The 26,101-nt window shown below is 47.3% G+C and overlaps 1 protein-coding gene across 1 annotated transcript in view; it reads left to right on the top strand.

Moving 5' to 3' along the window:
• EFCAB8 (EF-hand calcium binding domain 8) overlaps positions 1-26,101 on the top strand; it is a 3,728,836-nt gene that overhangs the window by 3,423,784 nt on the left and 278,951 nt on the right. The window contains exon 33 of the mRNA XM_044089017.1: positions 7,503-7,707. Within this exon, the coding sequence (XP_043944952.1) occupies positions 7,503-7,707 (205 nt within the window). The remainder of the gene's footprint in view (positions 1-7,502; positions 7,708-26,101) is intronic.

Below are 26,101 nucleotides of genomic sequence, written 5' to 3'. Positions count from 1 at the left end.
TTTAGGATGTCTAAAGACTCCAAGGTTTCAGGCTTCAAGAAGTGTGATTCGTGCTGTCAGAAAAGGTCTCTGACAGACGGTCATACTTCTTGTGTATATTGCCTGGGACCTTTGCACCTGCAGGACTCATGTGCTGTGTGCCATGCATTCAGCCCTAGAGTCCTGCAGGAATGCAAAAATAAGTTGATTCTCCATGGCTTATTAAAGCCTGAAGGCCCCCCGACCCAGTCTGCGTCGGGGAAGCCTTCTAAGACTTCCAGACCGTCGGCTCCAGTTTCAGAGCCGTCCCCTGGAAGCATTAAAACGGCTTTGACATTGGCTCCGGCTGGAGCTGATGTTTCCAAATCTCATACCGTTACCTCGGCTCCGGCTGGAGCCGAGGTTGACAAGACTCAGTTGGCTCCGATAGGCTTATCGGAGCCACCTTCAAAGAAGAGGTCTAGGTCCCCTTCCATCGGCTCCATCCACTCGGCTCCGGGATCCCCTCTTCTGTCGGAGCGGAGCCATAGATCTCATTCCTCTCGGTCCTCCAGGCTGTCCGACCATGATTTACAAAGGGTGGTGAGTAGACTTCTCAAGTCCGAGGCACTGGCCCAAATGCTGCATAGCCCTACTCAACTGTCTGCGGCTATTTCCATCCCTGATTTTATTCCTCCGACTCCATTGAGTTCGGAGCCGGGGCTCATTGGAGCCGTGGCTGTCGGTGCTTCGGAGCCGATACCTTCCCTTTCGGCTCCATCGTCTGCTCCGATTTCCTCATTGGAGGGATCTCGGCGCTGAGCTTCCCTCGTCGGCTCCGAGGGGGCGAGTGGCATCGGACCCTTGTCCGACCCCGTTCTCCCTCTCGGGGCGTCGGTGCTGGTGAGTTCGGCTCCGACATCGGCCTCGGAGCCGTCCCTGTCGGTGCTGGGGGGGTCCTTGTCTCCTCGGAGCGGGGACCTCCGGCCTTGGCTGATAGGGGTGCCTTCGAAGTCATGCGGAGCGTGCTAGACCCAGTGTCTACCCCACAGTCGGCTCCGTCAGCTCCTCTCAATTCAGTGCCTGCGGTGATTTCTACCCATCCCCTTGTATCAGACCGCAGAGAGCCAACTCCTCAGGTTTCCCCATTGGGAATTTCCTCCTCTTCCGAGGCCTCTCCTGATCCGGTAGGAGAACCCCCTCGGAAGAGACAGTGCAAGAGGAAGCACATAGACTCCCCTGAGTCTATCACCTCTGATACTGACTTGGAGGAATCTGAAGGTTACCCTCTGTCCCCCTCTGAGGATGTCTCCTTTGCTGACATCCTTGAAATCCTGAAACAGAGGGGGAACTGGCCTGCCCTTAACCCTTCAGAGGACGAGTCAGTTTACCTTGAGGCGTTTGGCTCTCGCCCTTCCACCTCCTGGGTGTCCCCTCCCTTTGACCCCCTTATGGAAGTGGTGGCAAGGAAGGCTTGGACGGCCCCTGATTCAGTGGAACCTACCCCAAGGAGGCCGTCAAAATTTATTACTGCCCCTAAGGAGAAAGAGTTTCTATCTAAAGGTGTCTCTGTTGATGCCATGGTGGTGGCTGCAGCCACTAAGAAGGAGTTAGCCGATCCTTCGGTACCTGTCCATCCTCCTAATAAGGAGTCTAGGACCATGGACAGGTACAGTAAGCGGATGTTTTCATCAGCGACCTTTTCAATGCGGTCGCTGAACTACTTGTGTCACTTCACCCGTCTCCAGAGAGATTTGCTCAAGGATATGGGTGATGCTATGCAGGATCCAACAGCTGAGGGGTTCCAAGACAAAATGAACTCCCAGTTGGCAACCCTGAATTTGATTGTTAACTCCTCCATGCGGCTTATCTCATATGCTGCTGATGGGGCGAGTAGGGCCGCAGGCACAGGTGTAGCTTTACGACGTCACGCCTGGATGCGGCTTTGCAATTTTGCGGACCCTTTCAAGGCGTCCTTCACCAATTCCCCCTTTGATGGCTCAACATTGTTTGGTCCTCAGGTGAAGGATACATTGACTAGGTGCGAGGTGGAAGGTAAGACTCTCTCTGCCGTGGGAGTCCGTTTTTCTACCCCTTCTAGACCTTATCCAAAAGGTCAGAGGGGAGGAAAAATGTGGTTCCGCAAACCTCAGGGAGTCTCATCTGATGCACAAGGTCGATTCCCCTCTAGAGGCAGAGGGGTGAATAACAATAGACGCCGCCCTAGGGGCAGAGGAGGTCCGCAAAACCAGGGTAGCAGAAAAACTTTCTCTGATAAACCCTTTCAGCATCCCTGAGGAGCTGCCTGGCTGTCCACCTTCGGAGGCAGTCGGGGAAGATTATCACTGTACTCAAAAGCCTGGCTTTCCCTCACCCAAGACAAATGGGTACAGTCAATCATATCAGAGGGTTACAAAATTCCCTTTATTCACATCCCATCCCAACCCAAAGGATCCCTTCCAGATGTTCCACCCAGTCTAAGGGAACAAGCAGCACTAGAAATATCAAAGCTGCTGTCAAAATGAGCTATCCAACCAGTCCCAGCAGACCAGCAAGGATCCGGAATCTACTCCAAATTCTTTTTGGTACCAAAAAAAACGGGACTGGAGACCTATACTGGATCTCAGCAAGTTAAACAATTATATCAAAAAAACAAAGTTCCGGATGGTCACGCTACAGTCCATTCTACCCTTCTTGGGTCAGGACAATTGGATGTGCTCGATAGACCTTCAGGATGTGTACTACCATATCAAAATGCACAGACGCTCCAGGAGGTTTCTCCGCTTCAGGCTGGGAGCCAGTCACTACCAGTTCAGAGCCCTGCCCTTTGGTCTCACTACAGCCCCCCGAGTGTTTACCAAATGCATGGCAGTGGTCGCGGCTCACTTGAGACGACAAGGATTCCAGGTGTTTCCATATTTAGATGACTGGCTCCTTACTGCCACCACCAGACATCAACTGCTTCTACCCAGAGACTTCACCATCCAAACTTGCCAAGCTCTAGGCATTTCAATAAATTTCGAAAAATCTGCCTTGTCGCCTTGTCAATCTATTACCTTTATAGGCGCCACCTTAGACACACTCAATCTTTCCGCCAGACTTACAGAGCAAAGAGTGTTAGATATCCACAAACAAGTTTACCTTCTATTACAATGCAACAAGGTCAAAGCCAGGGTAGTCTTGAAAGTATTAGGACTCATGGCAGCTACTATCACCCTTCTCCCCTTAGCTCGTTTCCACATGAGGATCCTCCAGTGGATGCTGTTTACTCAATGGTCCTTCCAACAGCTCCCGATGTCTCACATCATACTAATAACTCAATCATGCAAGAATCACCTGTCTTGGTGGATCACATCACCTCAAGTTCTCCAGGGCAGACCCTTCATTCCTCCCCCCCAGTCGCCACGGTGACAACGGACGCCTCCCTGATCGGGTGGGGGGGGCATTATCAGGGCAGGACAGTCCAGGGCACGTGGCAACCTTTCGAGTGCCACTTGCACATAAATGTCTTAGAGATGAGAGCAGTGCTTTTAGCATTGCAAGCCCTTCAGGACTCTCTTCCCTCAGGGACTATTGCAATTCAGACGGACAACATGTCCGTAGTGTGGTACATCAACAAACAGGGCGGAACCAGATCCTACCCCTTATGTCGAGAGGCACTCAGACTTTGGCAGTGGGCGATTTCTTCTCAGCGTTTTCTGATAGCAACGCACATTCCCAGGAAGTCCAACGTGATTGCGGACAAGTTGAGCAGGGCCATTCTCATGCCCCACGAGTGGTCTCTAAAGAAATCAGTGTTGGAAGAAGTCTTCCAAAGATGGGGCCAGCCTTGCTGCGATCTTTTTGCTACTCCCCAAAACAGCAAGTGCCACGACTTCTTCACTCTTTTCCCGTTACCAGGCCATCCCACCACAGACGCTCTAGTCCACGATTGGCCCCGGGGACTTCTGTATGCTTTCCCCCCTTTTCCACTGATATCTCAATTAATTCAGAAAGCTATCGCCTTGAGAGTTACAATGATCCTCATTGCCCCTTACTGGCCTCGACAGATATGGTTTCCGTTCCTCCATCATTACCTGTTGGAGCAGCCTTGGCATCTGGACCCGGTGCCAGATCTATTGACCCACCAGTCGGGCCAGCTGCACCACTCCCTTCATTCTCTCAACCTCACAGCGTGGTTTCTCCGATTCCTACACTAGCCAGGCTTCCCTTAATCTCTCATTCAGTCCAAAACATCCTGATAGCCTCTCACAAATCTTCTACCAGGAAGATTTATAATAGTAAGTGGAAACGTTTTTCCTTCTGGGCAGCATCAAAAAATATAGACCCCTTCACTGCACCTATCCAGTCTATCCTAGACTTTCTGGCAGAGCTTTTTCATTTAGGCTCGTCTTCATCTACCATTAGAGTACAACTAGGTGCTATATCTGATTTTCATGTAGGTGTCTCAGACTCCAGTATCATGTCCCATAAGCTCTACAAAGCCTTTTTAAGAGGTGTTTTTCTGCTCAAGCCCCCAATCAAAGATCCCCCACCTCAATGGAACTTGAATTTGGTCCTAGCATCCTTGATTCTCCCCCCCTTCGAACCAGCGGCTTCATGCCCTCTTAAGTTGCTCTCATGGAAAACACTTTTTCTAGTAGCCATAACTTCAGCTAGAAGGGTATCTGAACTTCATGCTCTGTGTAGTCGTCCTCCTTACTTAGTTTTCCACAAAGATAGGGTGTCCCTCCGGACTAATCTGTCCTTCTTACCTAAGGTTTCCTCTGAGGCAAACCTAAACCAAACAATTGATCTCCCCGTCTTCTTCCCTGACTATTCCAACAGGTCGGAACAAAAGTTAAATTTTCTAGATGTTCACCGCCAACTTAGATATTATTTAGACAGGACTAAACAGTTCAGGAAATCTGATCAGCTTTTCCTGTCTTATGCGGAAGGGAAATTGGGCCTTCCAGTTACTAAAGTGTCCCTTTCAAGATGGCTTACCTCTATAATTACCTTCATCTATGAAATCAGACATCAAAAACTGCCTTCAAGACCTAGAGCTCATTCAGCTAGGGCATTAGCTACATCTGTAGCCTTTCAGGACAGGCTGCCAATAGATTCCATTTGTGCAGCAGCCACTTGGGCTTCTCCTCATACCTTCATTTTACATTACAAATTGGATATGGCCTCCAGAAACCGTGCCAACTTTGGTTCTACTGTTCTCAAGAGTCTGTTCCGATAGGCCACCCGGAATAAGGTGCTAGGGACACGGTCCCATCCAGCAAGAATGAAGGCGAGATTGACAACTTAACATTAAGAAGTTATGTACCTACCATAACGTTCCATGTTAGTTGTCTTCTTCTCGCCTTCTTTCTTGCGTCCCACCCTCCTTCCCCCTAGCCTGGACAGACCGATAGGAAATTTTGGTATTTTCCTTTGGGGGTTTTCCTTCCCACATTTTCTACCACCTCTGTTCTCCCTTTTATGTTTGTGGTAGCTTACATTCAGGTTTATATAGAGGTGGGTCCTTTTTTCTCCATACTGTGGAGACCAGAACTGCTTGGTTTAGCTATCAAACGAGATCTGAGTAGTTACCGCCTAGCATTGTGGGATATAGGGGAGCCTCGAGCCGGTGGAATTAGCTCTTGAGCTTTAGTATTGGCTGAGTCGGAGCCGAGGATCAGCTCCGAACCCATCCAGCAAGAAAGAAGGCGAGAAGAAGACAACTAACATGGAACGTTATGGTAGGTACATAACTTCTTATTCATGATGGTACTGTATGTGAAATAAGTTATTGCCAGTTTAGAGCTTGTTACACTTAACACTGCAGCACACACATAGATACACAAACATAAGCCTTAGCAATACTAGTTTTACACTGACTTCATATAGCAGTACATTGTGTGACACTAGTGCTGTTACACCAGATCAGTGACTGTTGTTTAGCAGTTGTCAAATAACAGCAGTGAAAGTCACTTTCATTTACTTCATTGAGGAGTAATTCAATCCTGGCACAATCCCTGATTTTGCCTCATAATTTTGCTGTGTACCTTGTAAAAAGTTGATTTGCTGGTAAATCATTCAGGACAGGCAATCAATAAGTCCAGACATCAAGGATTTGTACTTTTTATTGTCTAAAAAATGCATGTTAATGCAAAACATGTTATTCTATTAACTTTTTAAGTTAATTAGAGTAATATTTAAGAAGTGCTCCTGATTTTGAGCATTTATTCTGATATTATTTTTGGCTTTGCCCATACTTCTTGAGCAAAGACCATTTATAGTATCTGGTGTTCTGCCAGGATTTATAAAACTCCCTGAAAGAGAAAACCATCCTCGAAGATCAGGAGCACCAGTCCTACTTAACGTTCAAGCTAAACAATGAGATTGATCACTCTGGAGTGCTGAGTTCTTGCACTTACCGTGCTCATTATTGACGATAAAGTGCATCATTAGAAAATGAATAACCTTTTTTTCCTTACTTTTTTCCAACAAGCAAGCAACTTTTGCAAGGCCCCCACAAAGTCAATGATGATTAGCGGGGCCCCTTGCAGCCATGGGTACTGCAGGTGTCTAAAGCTGGCTATGAATTTAGTTTTAGAGGAGGAAATGCCAACCAGCAAGATTTAACTAAGTCAAGGGCACTATGCATATCTCTCAACTTCTTAGACCAAGAAATCTGGACAAAGCCTGACATAATGGGGGTGGGACAAAGGCACAAAAATAGGGACAGATTTTAAATATTGCTCTTAAAAACTTAGAAAGTAGTTAGAATAACAGAGATTGTGTTAAATTGCATTTTTTAAATATTTTTTATTTATTTTATTTATTTGACATTTGTTTACCGGGATAGTCCGCCTGGGTTACATAACCCGTTTTCAGTGTAGGCCCAGGGAGAAAAGTTTTATGAAGTCTGAATGTCATTATTTAGTGATTTAATTCCTCAGATCATCTCAGAGATTTGCCAGAAAACCTCAAATTTTATGAGGAACATGTAGAAATATCGGGGCAAAAATCTGGACATTCTGCGAAAATCTAGACAGTTGAAACATATGGCACCATGTCAGTGGGAAAACATTTAATGAGGTTGTGAAGCCTGTTACTTGACAAAAAGCTGTTAAGATAACCAAAATATCTCTGAATTTTAAAGGAGACATAAATAAAAGTTATTGTCACCTGGTTTATTAAGTACACAAGACCGCTGCACTAGCTTTTGTTGCTTTGACAGATATAACAAAATATTAATACAAAAAACTTGCTGTAGTTGAGGTCTGCCTAGGACGAGGGGGCCCCCAGCAACCGCATGGTTCTCTAGTGCCTAAAGCCTGCTGTGGAGCCTATGGCCATCTGATCTTTTCAATATCAAGGGTAAATGCCGTAGTTTCTGAGCCACTGCCAATGCTGCTTTATTTCATTCTGGTAGTAAATTGCTAGACCATACCTAAAAATAGCTATTTGATTGGTTATTCAGTTTGCCTATGTAATAATAGCAATAGAAAACATATATTGCCTGACACAAATTTCTTTTGCCTTTTATATGTTCTTGTGTCTTTAAATAGATGTGCTCGCAATATTCTTTCTTCTTTGACCCATCAGAAAAGACAGCATGCCTTGTTAATGAACTTCATGCATGGCAAGTCAGGAATGGACTCAGATACTAGTTCAAAGCTTAAGGAACTGCTTCAGAAAGACTCACGTATAGCAAAATATACTCCGGAACAAATTGATGCTACTTGGGAGAAGTGGAAAATCAAGGGACAACAGGTGATATTTATTTCCTTTTAAAAAAGTATGTAATTTCTTTATGAAAACTGAAAACACAAGACTAACAATTGAGTTGAGTATGTTTGTTCTGAAAAGACCATTGATAGGTACTTCAGGTAGATGTTGTCAGTCTTCATTCATTCATGACGAATGGGACTCGGTTATGACCCCTCGGAACCAGCTCAGCTGTTATACAGCTCGCACTAGCCAAAAACTCTGGAGCTAAGGTTCTGCCCACAATGCCCCTGTCACCATTACCTCAGATCTCATTTGCTACTCTGAAAACAAGACACGTCAGTCGATACTCTCCAACTAAGTGCCTTTATTATATATTATTTCTATATATTCTGTCAGATTCTTTTTTATTTTTGGAATAATAGATATTTTCTCTCCATTTTGTACCCGAGTGTGTGTTTTTTGATATTTCTCTACCCCCTTTACCTAACAGTATTCCTCATTACCATCATTGATAACTTGTTTTCCTTTCTCTCCCTTTACCTTTTTGGTAATCTCTTGATACCATTGTTGGTATTTTTCACCTTTCTTTACCTTATTTTTAGGTATTTCTCCCTACCATTGTTAGTAGATTTTCTGGCTTTGTTCCTTTTGTGTGTGTGTGTATGTATATGTTGATTTAGACATGGCAGAAAAGCAGAAGGGCAAGTCAGGATTCAAATAATGTCAGGATTGTGGTAGAAAGATGTCCAGTACAGATGGGCATCTTTCATGTGTGTAGTGCTTGGGTGCGCCTCACTTGGATACTGGGTGCAAGATCTGCCAGGGATTTAATGCCCGTACCTTGGCAGAATGGTGAAATAAACTTATTTTAAAAGGATTGTTGAAATTCTCTTTTGAAGAAGCTCTTTCTAAGCAAGAGTTATCCAAATTGTCCAAACCTTATTCAAAAAGAGAAGCCATTCAGTGCCAACCTCACCATCAGCACAGGAGTCAAAATTTCATAAATCGACGGTTCCATCTGTGTCTTCAGACCGAGGACTAAAGTTGCAAAAATGATGGAAAAACATCCTTCGGCACCGACAGGTAGGTCCCATTCAGTACCGGTGGTCTCTGCACCGATCCAGGCTACCTTGGCCCAAACTGTCACCTCAATGCTGACAGACTTGTCAGCACCAGCTTCATTGACCTCCCACTCGGTTCTGACTTCTCCGTCTGCTCCACAGGCTATGGTGCTGAAGTTTGAAACTTTTCTGCCTTCCAGAACAAGATATTGCCCTTCTGTAGACCCATTTTTTTGGTCAACACCCCAGTCCTTTCATGGATATTCCAGAGTCTCCCTCAGGAATGTTGAACCATTCATCCAGAAGTCTTTCCAAAGTGGACGTAGTTAGATTTGTGGACCAGCTCTTGGGGGCCAGGGGTCTTTCTACACTTTTGCAAACCTCCTTCCCTTCTGGAGCTGAGTCATATTCTCCTAGGACTCCTCCGGATTATCCTCCTCTGACCTCCTTTCAAGGTTTGGAGCTCACCACTTTGACTATCCTGTTTCCAGCTGTCTTGGTGCTGACAGTAGCTCCCTCGTCTGTGCTGGGGTCGTGTCTGATGTCTTTGGCTCCATTGGACCCGATGGACACCCGGGACTGTGGTTTTGCTGTTGGTTCTGGGGGCTACAGTACACTACCAGTTATTTGCATGGCGCTGTCTTTGGCTCTTGGGGCTCTGACAGTTTTGAACCCTCCCCTGGCTCCTCTTTTGGAGGGTGGCTCATCGGAGTGGTGTGATTACAGTTCCGAGGTTGTCTTTCTCAGTTCTGGGCTCTCATCCCTCTTCAGGTGGGCCTGCCTTCAAGATCATGGAGAGATCTCTAGCCTCAGTGGGCTCACAGCTGGCTCCATCTACATCAGAGTATCACATTTTTGTACCCTCTGGTTCGCAGCTGCCACAGTCTCTCAGGTTGGGACAGCAGGCACCGGGGCTGCAAGACATCCAAGTTCAGGGTCCCTCTTCTTTGGAGTCTGCCTCAGAGATCCCCACTGAGGTGCCACCCCGTAAGAAGACTTGCAAGAGGAAGCATCTAAATTCTCCAGAAGAATCTGCATGGAAGACACAGACTACAATAAAGGGGAGGGTTCCCCCCGTCACCCCCTGAAAATGTTTCCTTTGGAGACATCCTAGAAATTTTAAAACAGAGGGGTGATTGGAAGCCCTCAAACCCATTCTCTGTGGAATCTGTGTTCTTGCAAACTTTCCATGCCCACCCATCTGCTTCCTGAGTGACCCCACCCACTGACAACCTCATTAAGCTTATCGTACAGTGGGCATGGAAGGCTCCTGATTCCATAGAGCCGATTCCCCGGAGACCAGATAAAATGTTATCAGCCCCAGAAGACCAAGCACATTTGGGAAAGGGATTAGCAGTAGATGCCATGGTGGTGGCGGGGGCCACCAAAAAGGAACTTGCTGAAGAGAGTTCCATTGTCCATCTTCCCAACTGAGAGTCTTGGCTGATGTACAGGTTTGGGAAGCAGGTTTTTGTATCAATAACCTTCGCTCTTAGGTCCTTGAATTTCATGGCATACTTCACTAGACTCCAAAGGGATCTGATAAATGAGCTATCAGATGAGCTCTGTCTGACGAGTTGCAGGATAAAGTTGCCTCTCAGCTTGCCACCCTGGAGCCTATATCAAATTCGTCCATGCGACTCATTGCTCATGCAGCCAAAGGAACGTCTAGGGCAGTGGGTACAGGCGTCGCCATAAGGCGCCACGCCTGGATGCGCTTGTGTGACTTTGCAGAACCTTTCAAGTCTTCCTTAGTCAGTGCTCCTATTGACAGATCTTTCTTGTTTGGCCCTAAAGTTAGAGACACACTAGCCAGGTGTGAAAAAGATGGAAAGACCCTATCTGCTGTGGGCATTTGTTTCTCTACTGTTCAGCAATCTTATTCTGGGAATCAGAGAAGTGGAAAAATGTGGTTCAAAAAATTCCAAGGTCCTTTCCGGGACACACTTGGTGAAAACTCCCATCGGGGCAGAAGGAGGAGTTCTAATGGCAAACACCCTCCCCGTGGCAGAGGGGGTCCACGTAACCAGGGCTCCAGAGATGCTTTCTCTGGACAATCCTACCAGCGCTCATGAATGAAGGCCTGATTGCTTCCCTCTGGAAGCAGTCGGGGGGAGATTTTCACTGCACCAAACAGCCTGGCTAATTATAACTTTTTTCAGATACATGGGTGCAAAGAATTATCACCAGAGGGTACAAGATTCCCTTCAAGCTCTTACCAAAGTCCCAAAAACGAATCCCCTATATTCCAGCCAATCAGAGGGATCTAGCAGCAGTAGAAAGTCAAAAGCTACTCGAAAAAAGAGTCATCCAAGAAGTCCCACCAGACCAAAAAGGATCCAGATTTTACTTGAGGGTCTTTTTAGTACCAAAAAAGACAAGGGACTGGAGACCAATATTAGATCTCAGCCTTCTGAACAAGTTTGTTCACCAGACAAAATACTAAATGGTCACGGTTCAGTCTATCCTTCCCTTTCTGGAGAAGAACGATTGGATGCGCTCTATAGACCTTCAGGATGCATATTACCACATAAAGATGGACAAATACTCCAGAAGGTATCTTCACTTCCAGCTGGGAGCCAGTCATTTCCAATTCTGAGTGCTGCCCTTCTGACTCACCAAAGTCCCCAGGGTGTTCACCAGATACATAGCAGTGGTAATGGTTAACTTGAGGCTACATGGATTCCGAGTGTTTCCATATCTAGACAACTGGCTCCTCACTGGCCCCTTTCAGGCATCTACTACTTCACGCCACAGCCTTCATGTTATACCTTTCCAAATCTTTGGGCATTTCAGTTAACACAGAATCTAGAATTTATAGGAGCAAGACTAAATACAATTTCTTGTATAGCCTCTCTTCCGCTCCACAGGCTACAGAAGTTAAGGTCACAGGTACAGATAATCATTTCCAAAAACACAGTTCCTGCACTTCTTGTACTTCAAGCTCTGGGAACTATGGCAGTGACCATAATCCTAGTACCCCTTACAATGTATAATGTGAGGATGTTTCAATGGCTCCTGGCACCGCAATGGTCAGTTCTTTCACATCCGATGTCTCACCCAATTCTAATAACAAATTGGTGCAAAAAGGATCTATCCTGGTGGATGAAGTCAGAAGAAAACTTATGGGGCCGCACCTTCTGTCCCTCTCCACCCACAGCCATAGTGGATCTTTCCAGATCGAGTGGGGGGGGGGAGCATTATCTGGGAAACACATTCCAAGGCACTTGGTCCCTGCAAGAGGCCAATCTGCACATCAACATCCTAGAATTGAAGGCAGTGCTTTTAGCATTGCAAGCCCTTCAGTCTGTCCTTCCTTCGGGGATGGTTGCAATCCAATCTGACAACATGTCCATATTCTGGTACATCAACAAACGGGTGAACCAGATCCTATGCCCTGTGTCGGGAAGCCCTCAGGATTTGGCAATGGGCTGTTTCTTCCAACCACTTTCTGATAGCAACGCATATCTCAGGTAACTCCAACATGATTGCGGACAAACTGAGCAGATGCATTCTCCTACCTCACGAGTGATCTCTCGATCACCACATAGCGATGAAAATCTTTCGTCATTGGGGCCAGCCTTGCTGTGATCTTTTCGCCTCTGCAATGAATAACAAATGCAGCAGCTATTTTGCCCTAATTCCTCCACACAGGGAGTCCCCAAGAGACGCACTCCTCCATGATTGGCCCCTGGGACTACTTTATGCCTTTCACCCTATTCCACTGATTCCCCAATTCTTGAGGAAAGCCCAAAGGTTGAGGAGCAAAATGATCGTCATTGCATCCTGTTGGCCCCGTCAAGTCTGGTTGCCCTTTCCTTTGGCCTCACCTAGTTCACTGTCCTTGGATTCTGTACCCAGTTCCAGACCTGCTATCTTATCCACAGGGATTGGTGCACCCCATTCTCCAGAATCTCAAGCTGACGGCCTGGTATCTCCAATTCCATTAATTGGCAGGCAGATCAGATTACCTTCCTCAGTGCAAAAGATTCTTCTGGCTTCACCATCCACTAGGAAACTGTATCTTAGCAAATGGAAGCGATTCTCAATTTGGGCCCGTACAAATAATATAGATCCCTTTTCAGCATCAGTTGACAAGGTCTTGAAATTTGTGGCTTCACTATTTGAACTGGGAGCTTCTACTTCCACTATCAAAGTCCAATTAGCAGCCATTTCCAATTTTCACAATGGGTTTGATGACCATACCTTGATGTCTCATCGTTTATGCAAAACCTTTTTTAAAGGTGCTTTACATCTAAAACCCCCATTCAAAGATCCTATATCTCCATGGGACTTGATCTTAGTTTTACAATCTTTAGTCCTACAGCCCTTTGAGCCAGCAGCTGCTTGCGACCTCAGATTTCTGTCTTGGAAAACTGTCTTCCTGGTGGCCATCACTTCTGCCAGGACCATTTCTGAATTACAGGCTTTATTTGTGAAATGCCCTTATTTGATTTTTCACAAGGATAGAGTGTTGTTAAGAACCAATCCGTCCTTTCTTCCTAAAGTGGTCTCAGAATTTAATATTAAACAGACCATAGATTTGCCTGTCTTCTTTCCAAATTTTTCAAATAAAGGTGAATACTGCTTGCATCTGCTGGATGTCCACAGTTGCATTTATTCCTGGACAGAACTAAACTATCTAGAAAATCATACCAATTATTCGTATCCTTTTCAGGGTCCACTTTGGGTAAACCGGTCTCCAAAATTACCTTATCGAGACGTCTTAGGGATAATGTTACCTTTGTCTACAATCATGACAAATGCAAGTTACCTGTGCCAGTTAGAGCACATTCCACTAGATCTGTATCTACTTCAGCAGTTTTTCATTCCAAGGTCTCCATGGAAGAAATATGTGCAACCGCAACATGGACCACTCCCCATACCTTTATCACTCATTACAAATTAGATATGTTCTCCAGGGAAAGAGGATCCTTTGGCTCTGTGGTGCTTAGAAATATCCTTTAATGTGAAATTGTTCAATCTCGCCGTTTGTTCTTACGCATGGGTTGACGACCCTTGGCTCCGAGTCGGCCACATCACAAGCTGTGCATCTAAGAGAAGCTCAAGGTCCAGTTCCCATCCCATGATCCCCTGCTGCTATCCCTCAGATCTAGTTTGCCGCTGCAACAGGTCGCGTCGACGGAGAGCTCGGGCCAGTAAAACTTTACTTATTCACGTTTTAAAAATAGTTTTTTATTAATAGTTAGATGTAATGGGATCCTATCTCGCCTACATTCACAACAGATGGGTTCGGAGCTGATCCATCGGCTCCGACTCGGCAACTAATACACTAGCACGAAGTCTCTCATTGGCTGGGCTACTCCCTATCCCAGGATGCACTACACCTGCTTCCCCAGATCTCGTTTGCCGCTTAACAAGCTGGACGTGGTCTCGACTTGGCTGGAGCTAAGTGGTTCTTTTTACCTTATTGGTCCTTGACCTAGGGAATTTTTGTCCATATTAACCAAACAGCTGTTTTAACAGCTATTTATTACTAGTTCTTATTGTGTTTCTGTTGAGTGCTTGTGTCCAAAAAAAATTTAATTTGTTCAGTCGGGCAAGGCCCGTTTAAGTTAGAGGGCCTTTGCCCTACCTTTTGAGTGATTTTAGTTTTTATTAACCTTTGGTTAGTTGTTTTTTGGGCAAAGCCCGTTTAAATTAAAGGGCTTTGGGCCGTTTAACTTTTTAAATTGTTGTGAGGTAAACTTTCTCCAGTACTCGCGCCAGTGTGTCTCGCGCTTTTCAGTTGGCGCAATTTGTGTGTAGTGCTATACTTGTTGTGGTAGAGTAGTATTTCCTTAGAAGTTGTACTTGTTGTGGCCTGTATCATGTCTAAGGAACAAAAGTCAGGTTTTAAAAAATGCACTCGGTGCAAAAATAAAATGTCCATTACAGACAATCATTCAGTATGTGTTTATTGTTTGGGTCCGAAACATCTGCAAGAGACTTGTAGCGTCTGTCATGCGTTCTCATCTAGAGTTCTTCAAGAACGCAAGAACAAATTAATATTGAAAGGGCTTATCAAGCCTTCTTTTGAGGAAGCCTTAGATCTACCTGTCGCTTCCAAAAGAAAGATCGTCGGCTCCGACAAGTCCGTCGGAGACGACTTCTAAAAAGACAAAATTGACCTCTTCTTCCTCGGCTCCACTGACTTTGGGGCCGAGGGTCGAAGGGTCTGCCTCGATACCTCCTACCTCGGCTCCATTGCCTTCGGAGCCGCAAGTTGGAGTATCGAGAGGTGAATCACCTCCATCGGTTCCAATGGCTTCGGAGCCAGTGGAAGTGTGCAGCTCAGACTCTTCCCCCTCAGCTCCGGAGAAGGCTCCTTCGGTGCCGATGGTGGTCCATGCTGTGGTGGAGTCGGCGCCGATAACATTGGAGCCGTTTGGGGCGGTTCCCTTCTCTCTCGGGCCGAGAGGAAAGTCTTCTCGATTGTCTACCTCCTCTAAATCATCGAGACTTTCAGATTCGGACCTGGATAGGGTTTTACAGAGGCTATTCCAATCTCCAGTGTTTACTAAATTGGTCTCGGCTCCAGCACAGTTAGCTTGAGCCGATCCCCTCCAACACATTCGATTCCTCCTCCAACCTCACCGGAGCCGTTGGAGTCGGTGGTGGTGGAGCAAAGCGAGCCATACGGTCGAGCAGAGACCCCTTCGAGGTCTCGGTTCCGACTGTGCTTCCTACCCTGTCCTCCGGTTCAGGGTTTGGTACTGCGACCTCTTCAGCCGGGCCGAGGGGAATACTTTGGGATTGGGTGCTTGATTGCCTAGTCTTCCTCTCGGAGCATCGGCTGATGGAATTCCCAGTGCCATCGTGGCCTCTAGACCAGTGACCTCCTTGGATTCTGGAGGTCCGGCCTTTGAGGCCATGAGGAGCGCTAGCCATGCCTTTGCCGGTTCAGCAAGATTCTACCTCACCGTCCCTAGATTTGGAGACTGGTGCCACTGTTGTGTTGCAGGCCCCCGGCAGCGGGCCCCAGGGCCTGAGGATACCCCATCGGGGTTCCCTTCTTCCGGGTGGTCCGTCCGAAACTGCTTCGGACGAACCCCCACGGAAGAAATTGTGTAAGAGGAAGCACGTAGACTCCCAAGATGAGTCTATTACATCGGATACTGACCTCGATGACGCAGAAGGGTCCTCCAAATCATCTTCGGATGATATCTCCTTCTCAGATATCTTGGAGATTCTGAGACAGAGAGGTGACTGGCAAGCCAAAACCCCTTCAGCTGAGGAGTCAGTCTTCCTCAAGGCCTTTGGGGCCAAGCCTTCCGCCTCCTGGGTGTCCCCGCCCTTCGATGAACTCCCTTGATTTGGTTTCTCAAGTGGGAACACCCTGATTATGTGGAACCGGTGCCTGCGAGGCCCAATAAATTTTGTCAGCCCCAGAAGGAGTTTCTCACAAAGGGTGTGCCTGTAGATGCTTTGGTGGTGGCTTCTGCCACACAGCAGGACGTGGCAGAGGCTTCGACGTCTGTTCATCCTCCTAATAAAGATTCTAGGAGTATGGATAGGTACGGGAAGCGTACCCTGTCTTCAGCGGCCTTTGCCCACGGTCGCTAAACTACTTATGTCATTTCTGAGGCTCCAAAGGGATCTTCTCAAAGAGCTAAATGACTCTCTTGTTGGTAACCTACCTGAGGCGCTGGCCCCGACTGTTGGCGCACAGATGACTACCCTCTTTTCTATTGTTAACTCATCCATGAGGCTCATTTCGTATATGGCCGAAGGGGCGAGTAGAGCAGCGGGAACAGGCGTTGCCCTCAGGAGACAAGCCTGGTTACGCTTGTGTTCGCTCATGGAGGCCTTCAAGTCTTCCTTCACGCCCTTTGATGGGTCATCTTTGTTTGGACCCAAGGTGAAGGACACACTAACTCGGTGCGAGCAGGAGGGCAAGACTTTGACTGCCGTTGGGGCCCGATTTTCCGCTCCTTCTAGGCCTTACCCCAAGGCTGGGAGAGGAGGGAAAATGTGGTTTAGAAAATCTCAGAAGTCTTTCCCTACTCCACCCAGTGATTCCCCTCCAGAGGCGGGGTTTTGGAAGACGCCGCCCCAGAGGTGGCAGAGGCCCCGTAACTCTGGAGACCGCGATTCCTTTCGTGGTTCTTCATACAACCAGCGTTCCTGAGTTGTTGCCCGACTGTGCAACTCGGAGCCAGTCGGGGTCGCTTTGGCGCACCCACAAGCTTGGGAATCCATAACAAGCGATCAGTGGGTGCTTCGCGTACCGGAGGTTATATCATCCCCTTCAACAAACCCCCTTTCTTTAAGGGAAATCCCGGACGTACCACCCAGTCAGCGGGATCAGGCAGCATTAGAGGTTTCAAAGCTGCTAGAAAAGAGCCATCCAGCCTGTCCCCATCGACCAGATCGGATCAGGAACTTACTCAAAATTATTTTGGTACCAAAAGACAGGGGACTTCAGGCCCATTTTGGACCTCAGTTCATTGAATCGTTTGTAAGAAGTCCAAATTCGAATGGTCACTCTTCAATCTATTCTTCCTTTGCTGGAAAAGATGCATGGATGTGCTCCATAGATCTCCAGGACGCTTACTATCACATTCCCATAGCTCAAGAGTCCAGGAGACATTTACGCTTCGCCTCGAGTCAGTCATTTCCAGTTCGAGCACTGCCCTTTGGTCTCACCACAGCCCCAGGGTGTTCACCAAGTGTCTGGCAGTGGTAACTGCTCACCTGAGAAGTCTGGGATTCCAGGTGTTTCCTTATCTAGACGACTGGCTCCTTACTGCCACCTCGAGCATCTACTACTCCAAGCTCAGAGCCACGTTCACCTTGGGCCGTTTCTTGGGGATTACGTTCAATTTGCAAAAATCTGTACTACAGCCATCTCAGCGTATTACTTTCATAGGCGAGACTTAGACACAAAAGAATGCGCCTTTTTACCGGCAGCAAGAATTCAGGTCTTACAAGATCAAGTCAAATCCTGTCTCCTACAAAGAGCCCCGGCCCATCGGATCCTACAACTGTTGGGCTCGATGGCGTCGACCATACTTTTAGTTCCCTTGGCCAGACTTCACATGCGAATTTTACAATGGCTACTGTCGGTTCAATGGTCTTATCAGGAACTTCCCTTGAACCACTTAATCATAATCACGGAAGTTGCCGTCGAGATCTGCATTGGTGGCTTCTCCAATCAAATCTCGACCAGGGGCGACCCTTTATACCTCAACGTCCGATTGCCACTACGGAGGCCTCCCGGGTGGGGTGGGGGTCATTACCTGGACAGGTGGGTCCAAGGCACATGGCAGATCCAGGAAACGCATTTGCATATCAATGTCCTGGAGATGAGGCGGTACTATTGGTACTCCAAGCTCTCCATCACGCTCTCCCACAGGGCCCGATTACTATCCTATCCGATAACATGTGGGTGGTGTGGTACATAAACAAGCAAGGTGGAACCAGGTCTTACCCACTATGCAGAGAAGCCATGAGACTTGGCACTGGGCGGTAGCTACCAACTGCTTTCTAATGGCAACGCACATACCGGGGAAGTCCAATGTGATTGCGGACAGATTAAGCAGGACCATTCTTTTACCCCACCAGTGGTCCCTCAACCAGGGTATAGCTGCGAAAATCTTCGACAGATGGGGTCTTCCTTGCTGCGACCTGTTTGCCAGCCCTCACAATGCGAAATGCAGAGAGTTCTTCACACTGTTCCCTTCTGAGGGACAGATTCCCAGGGGCGCTCTGACTCACATTTGGCCCCGGTCTTCTCGCCTTCCTCCGTTCCCCTCCTACCGAGGGTGATACAGAAGGCCATTTACATGGAGAGCGAGATGATTTTGATTGCCCGCACTGGCCTCGTCAAGTTTGGTTTCCTTTCCTACAGAGGCATGCGATAGAAGGTCCATGGTTTCTGGATCCGTGCCAGACCTGTTGACTCATCAGTCACGGCGGCTTCATGCGTCTCTCAGGTCTGTGAAGTTGGCAGCATGGTTACTCCACTTCCATCCTTAGTCGAGACAATGCTCTTTAGCGGACGTGGTCCACATACTGTCTTCTTCTCATAAACCTTCCACCATCAAACTTTATTCCAGTAAATGGAAAAGGTTTGCCTTCTGGGCTCAAGAACGGGTATAGATCCTCTCACTGCACCAGTATCGGAGGTTCTGAATTTTCTGGCCTCCCTTTTTCAGTCGGGCTCTTCAGTTTCTACCATTAAGGTTCAGCTAGCGGCGATCTCTAATTTTCATGCTTCATTTGAACCTTCATTGATGTCTCACAAACTTTGTAAGGCTTTCCTTAAAGGGCTTGGCTCCTTAGGCCTCCTTTACCTCATCCTGTCCCCTTGGGATTTGAATATGGTTCTTGCTGCCCTAACTGCCCGTCCTTTCGAACCAGCTGCTACCTGTGATTTAAAATTTCTGTCTTGGAAAACGGCCTTTTTAGTAGCCATAGCGTCTGCTAGGCGAGTTTCAGAACCTCAAGCTCTTTGTTCTGATCCGCCTTATTTGATTTTTCACAAGCATAGAGTTTCATTGAAATTAAACCCTGCATTTATACCAAAAGTGGCCTCCTCTTTCTGTATTCAACAAACTATAGAACTCCCTGTCTTTTTCCAGAATTCTCTAATAACGCAGAATATACTTTGCATCAATTGGACGCATATAGACAACTACGTTTTATTTGAACAGAACCGCTCAAGCGGAAATCAAATCAATTGTTTGTTTCCTTTGCAGTGAACAAATTGGGTCAACCAGTAACAAAACCTCCATATCTAAATGGATTAAAGATTGTATCATTTTTATTTATTCACAGGCTAACAAAGACCTTCCCTTTCCAGTCAAGGCTCATTCTACCAGGGCAATGGCTACTTCGTAGCTTTTCACTCCAAGTTATCAATAGATGATATTTGTGCTGCGGCAACCTGGACTTCTCCACACTTTCATTTCTCATTACAAATTGGATGTGGTTTCTCGAGGCAGAGCTTCCTTTGGTTCCACAGTTCTCAGGAGTGTGTTCCAATGAGCCACCTGGGATGTAGGTGCTAGGGCCGCTGTCCCATCTGTTGTGAATGTAGGAGATAGGATCCCATTACATCTTTTAGTTATGTACTTCCCATAACTTCGGATGTATGGGATCCATCTCTACATTCATAAGTACCCACCCTCCTTCCCCTTCCATTGGATTTAGAGGAGCTGTAGTCCCTTTTTCTTGGCGATCTTTCTTGAAGAACTTTAGTTGGTTATAGTGACTACTAGTTTTTCTGTGTTTGCATGGATGTATGAAAGCGAACAAACAAGATCTGGGGAAGCAGGTGTAGTGCATCCTGGGATAGGGAGTAGCCCAGCCAATGAGAGACTTCGTGCTAGTGTATTAGTTGCCGAGTCGGAGCCGATGGATCGGCTCCGAACCCATCTGTTGTGAATGTAGGCGAGATGGATCCCATACATCTGAAGTTATGGTAAGTACATAACTAAAAGTTTTAAGAGTTGTGTGTGTGTGTTAATTAGGTATATCCTCTTTAATATTAGTAGTTATAGTTGTAGGAGCGGCTGCTCCTAGGCAGTAGGCTGTTTTTTTCTGTCAGGGCTCTGGTGGAATTATTTTTATACTAATACTGCTTTTTTGTAATAATAATTTTATATATATATATATATATATATATATATATATATATATATATATATATATATATTTACTCTTAGTGTGTTTTTTTGCAGTTATATTTACACCTATAGTTTAGTGTGGTTTGCTGTGTGATTTTTCTGCACTAGTGTTATTCTATTTAAAGTTAGCTTGTAGTTATGTCTGAGAAAGCTAAATCAGGATTCAAGCACTGTCAATGTGGACAGAAGATGTCCATTACGGACAATCATACCTCCTGCGTCTACTGTCTTGGCCTTCTCCACCTTCATGAGGACTGTTCCATCTGTCACTCCTTTAGTGGAAGGGTCATGATGGAGAGACGCAGGAAGCTTATTGAGAGGGGCCTTCTAAAGCCCGATTTTCAAGAGGCCTTAGAGAAGGCCGACCAGGCATCGAAGTCTTCGAAGGGGTCAAAGGTTTCGAAATTATCGGAGCCCAAGTCTTCGGCTCCGAGCACCTCGATCAAGATTCGGTCGCCGGCTCCATAGACCTTGGAACCGAGCATCGAACGGTTGTCTCGAATCGAGGCCCAGGTCTTGGAGCCGGTGTCAGAGGTGCCTCAGCCTTCAGTCCTTCACTCGGTGACCTCTTCGGCCCCTTCGACCCGTTCTTCCAGGGCGATGTCGGACACCGATGTGGATCGAGTGGTACAAAAGCTTATGGAGAACACGGCTCTGTCCAAACTCATTGCAGTTTCATCCCAGTTGGTTTCGAAACTTGAAGCCCTCCCTGTTTCATCCATAGATCCTCCTTCGAGACCCATCGAGTCTTCGGAGCCGAGAGTCGAAGATCTGATATTTGTTGATCCCACGGTGCCGAAGCCTTCCTTAGTGCTGTCAGCACCACTGACCTCGACACCCTCGGAGCCCGTCGAGGGGTCTCGGAGCCAACGGTCTCTCCTTGGTTCCGGGGTGGAGAGTCGAACTGAGCTTTTGGTGCCGACTCTTCCCCTCGGGGCCTTGGCGCAGATTAGCTCGGCTCCGTCCTCTGGATCGGAGCCCGTGGCTCCGGTACCAGGGAAGCTACCGTGTTCTTCGGATCCGGTGGAGTCCTTAGCCCGGGGCTTCGGTGCCTTCGACGCCATGAGGAAGGTCTTGTCTGGTCAGACACTCACATCCTCAGAATCCACTTCTCCTTCCCTGAATCCTGCTTTTGCGCCCTCGATCACCACCAAGTGTAGAGACCCAATGCCTCAGCCAGCCCCAGAGGGTGAACCCTGTTCCTCGGAAGCTTCACCAGATGCCCCCTCTGATGAAATTCTGAGGAAGAGATTGTGCAAGAGGAGGCACATTGATTCCCTACAGGAATCATTGACATCGGACACTGACTTGGATGAGTCAGAGGGGTCACCACGGTCCTCCCCCGAGGATGTCTCATTCGCTGACATCTTAGAAATTTTAAAACAGAGGGGTGGCTGGCAGACACTTGCCCCCACTGAGGACGAGTCGGTGTTGCTGAAGGCATTTGGGGCTCAACCTTCCACTTCCAGGGTGATTCTGCCCTTCGACGGGCTAATGGATTTAATAGCTCGAAGGGCGTGGGAGGCCCCTGATACCGTTGAACCAGTACCTCGGAGACCAAATAAATATATTACTGCCCCCCAAGATAAGGCTTACCTTACCAAGGGAGTCCCTGTTGATGCTATGGTGGTGGCGGCAGCCACCAAGAAGGAAATGTCCGAAGCATCTTCCTCTGTTCATCCTCCTAACAGGGATTCTAGGACTATGGACAGGTATGGGAAGCGCGTCTTTAGCTCAGCGACTTTTACCATGCGATCGCTGAACTACCTTACCCATTTTACGCGCCTTCAGAGAGAACTCATTAAGGAGTTGAGAGATACTCTCCAGGGTACCACAGATGCTGCTGTCTCAGACAAGGTGACAGCACAGCTTAACACCCTTACTTCAATAGGTAACTCGTCCATGAGACTCATATCATATGCGGCCGAAGGTTGAGTAGAGGCGGCAGCCTCAGTGATTGCTCTGCAGAGACAATCCTGGATCGCCTGTGCTCCTTTGCGGAAGCCTTTAAGTCTTTCTTTACTAATGCCTCCTTTGATGGTGCCTCCTTGTTTGGGCCCAAAGTGACGGAGACACTCACTAGGTGCGAGCAAGAGGGAAAGACCCTGTCTGCCGTAGGGGTCCGTTTTTCCGCCCCCTCTAGACTGTACCCCAAAGGGCAACGAGGTGGAAAAATGTGGTTCCGGAAGACTCGGGGATCTTTCCAGTCTGCACCTAGCGATACCCCCTCCAGAGGCAGAGGAGTGGGAAGAAATGGAAGACACCGCCTAGGCGGTAGAAGGGGTCCACAAAACCAGGGCGACAAGGATACCATCCCTGGGAAGCCCTTCCAGCACTCCTGAGTGGAGGCCCGGCTGTCCTGCTGTGGAGGCAGTCGGGGTCGCTGGCTTTATACCCGAGGCCTGGCTAAATCTCACATCAGATTCTGGGTAAAAGCATAATAACCAGAGGATACCATATTCCCTTTCTAAACAAACCACCCACCCAAAAAAGATTCCCAGATGTTCCACCCGCTCTGCGGGATCAAGCAGCCATAGAAGTACAAAGGCTGTTAGAAAAAAAGAGTCATCCAGCCAGTCCCGGCGGACCAAATAGGATCAGGAACTTACTCAAGGTTCTTTTTAGTTCCAAAGAAAAGAGGGGACTGGAGGCCAATACTGGACCTCAGCAGACTCAACACCTTCGTGAAGAAGGAAAAATTCTGGATGGTCACGCTACAATCGATTCTTCCGTTTCTTCAAACGAACAATTGGATGTGCTCTATAGATCTCAAGGATGCGTACTACCACATACAAATTGCCAGGCCATCCAGAGATCACCTGCACTTCCGGCTGGGAGCCAGTCATTTTCAGTTTCGAGCTCTGCCCTTTGGCCTCACCTCAGCCCCCAGGATGTTCACCAAGTGCATGGCAGTAGTGGCATCTCACCTGAGATGATGGGGATTCCGAGTGTTTCCTTATCTGGATGACTGGCTCTTTACCGCCACCACCAAGCATCACCTAGTGCAAGCCAGGGACTATACAATCAACCTCTGTTCCAGCTTAGGAATAACAGTGAACTTCGAAAAATCTTCCTTGTCACCCTCACAGCATATCTTATTCATAGGGGCGGAGTTAGATACTTCCGTAGCATGGATAAGACTTCCTCAAGCAAGAGTGTCAGCCCTGAAGGATCAGGTCTCTATTCTTTTTCAAAACAAAAAAGTCCCCGTGGTACAAGTCTTGAAAGTATTGGGCATGATGGCAGCTACCCTTATTTCAGTTCCCCTAGAGAGAATGCACATGAGGATCCTCCAGTGGCTCCTCTTTGCTCAGTGGTCGTTCCAACGGTTACCGTTGTCACACAGAATCTTAATCACGGAAACTTGCAAGCGGGACCTCCGTTGGTGGATAAACAATTAGGAACTGACGGTGGGGCGTCAGTTTGCACTCCCTGCCCCCGTAGCCACAATAACCACGGACGCTTCCCTGATAGGGTGGGGGGGGACTTTTTCAGGGGAGAACAGTCCAAGGAGAGTGGTCGAAAATAGAGTACAACCTGCACATCAATGTCCTGGAGCTGAGAGCAGTGTTCTTGGCGTTGCAACACTTTCACAACTCCTTACCTCTGGGAACAGTGGCAATTCAAACGGACAATATGTCAGTAGTCTGGTAGATAAACAAACAGGGAGGAACCAGGTCTTACCCCTTATGCAGAGAGGCCCTGAGAATCTGGCAATGGGCTGTGTCCACCGGACGCTTTCTAACAGCAACTCACATCTCGGGAACATCTAACGTCATAGCGGACAGGTTGAGCAGAGCCATCGTCTTACCTCACGAGTGGTCCCTCAAGAATCAGGTTGGAGGAGATCTTCCGGATGGGGCCAGCCTTGCTGCGATCCCTTTGCTTCCCCTTGAATGCCAAATGCAGAAGCTACGCCCTACTTCCCCTCCGGGGTGCCCCCAGGGATGCACTGGTACACGATTGGTCCCCGGGTCTCCTCTATGGCTTCCCTCCTATTCCATTAATTCCCACATTTCTACAGAAAGCCAAAGGTCTGGGAAGGACGATCATCTTGATAGCACCTTTTTGGCCTCGACAGATCTGGTTTCCCTTTCTTCAAGCTCACCAGATGGATGAACCTTGGACTCTGGACCCAGTGCCAGACCTGCTGACCCACTCGTCAGGAGTTCCTCACCCATCTCTTCAGTCCCTCAGACTGACAGCTTGGCTGCTCAACTTCCCAACCTAGCCAGGTCAGACCTTTTATTTTTTTTTTTTTTTTTTTTTTTTTTTTTTTTTTTTTTTTTTTTTTTTTTTTTTTTTTTACTCTGACTCCAGAAAAGGCTTAGGGAATTCTTGTTTTTGCCCCAGCATAGGCCCTTAGCTATTCCTCCTGTGTTGAATGTGGTGGAGGATGTTTTGCAGAGGCTTCTCTGAACCCTGATTCCTTGCCTCCTGCTCCTGTTAAGCCTGATAGGTATTATAGGGTGCCCGAAGCTCATAAGTATTTGTTTATGAGTCCCAGCGCGGACCCAGAAACTATTTCTCAGGGGCCTAAGCGTGTTAAAAGCTTCTGTGGTTAAAAATCCTGTACCCTCTGATAAAGAGGCAAGGGCTTTGGATAGGTGGGGTAAGAAAGTATATACTTCTTCCACTCTAGCCATGAGGGCGTTAAATTGTCAATTTCATATGCTGAAATATCAGAATTATCTCCTTTCACAATTGAAATCTAAGGTGGATGCTTTGGCGGAAGGTATTGAGTGTAAAGAATTGCTGGATTTGGTTCATGTGTCTGAACAAGTGGGTAAGCATTCTTTTGCAGTGTGGTTTTGATGCTGTTCAGGCCTCCTCGAGGGTGGCTGCTACTAGTTCTGTTCTTCGCAGACATGCATGGTTGAAGGATCAGAATTTAGCTGAGCATGTTAAGACCAGGATTTTGGATGCTCCTTTACAGTCTGATGTGTTGTTTGGACCGCCTGTGAAGCAGTTTTAAAGAAAATGGAGGACAAAGCTAAGTCTATGCAGACTGTTAAAGATTTTGCAGGTGCAGCCTCCGAAGTTTAGTAGAAATTGGCCTGCTAAGGGGTGGACATATCCTGCTTATGGTTCCCAGTCTAGGGGTAGGTCTAGGCGTGGTAGGGGCAGGTCTCAGGGTTCGTTGAGGCCTAGATCAGACAGTTCACCTGCTCAGACTTCTGGTGAGGCCAGGGCTCAGTCCTTTCGTAAGCAGAACCAATGACCTGCCTTTTCAGCTGCCAGTGGACTCTCGTCTGGCAGCTCCTTTGGGAGGAAGATTGTCTCTTTTCAAAGGAAATTGCGGTTTAATCACTCAAGACAGATGGGTTCTGGGTATCATTTATCTCGGGTACAGTTTTATTTCCACACAATGCCCCTTTCAAAGGCATGCCAGATGTTCCTCCTCCACAAAGAAAAGAGGCTCACAAGCAAGTTTCTCAGTTACTCCAGATAGGGGCTATTCAGCCAGTCCCTGTGTCAGAAAGGGGGTTCGGATTTTATTCTCGCCTGTTCCTAGTACCAAAGAAGGGGGACACGTGGAGACCAATTTTGGATTTATCTATCCTCAACACTTACCTGGACATTCCCAAGTTCAAGATGTTGGCGTTACAGCAACTGTTACCTCTGCTGGGCAAGGATCACTGGATGGTAACTTTGGATCTCAAGGAAGCTTACCTTCATGTGCCCATAAGGCTAAGTTGCAGAAAGTTTCTGCGGTTTCAACTGGAGATTTTCATTATCAGT

The sequence above is a fragment of the Protopterus annectens genome, chromosome 12.part0 (genome assembly GCF_019279795.1).
Source record: "Protopterus annectens isolate FY-2018-M chromosome 12.part0, PAN1.0, whole genome shotgun sequence".
In the NCBI taxonomy this organism is placed as follows: Eukaryota; Metazoa; Chordata; order Ceratodontiformes; family Protopteridae; genus Protopterus; species Protopterus annectens.
Note: the sequence above shows the minus strand (reverse complement) of the source record. Positions and strands in the feature narration are given on the sequence as shown.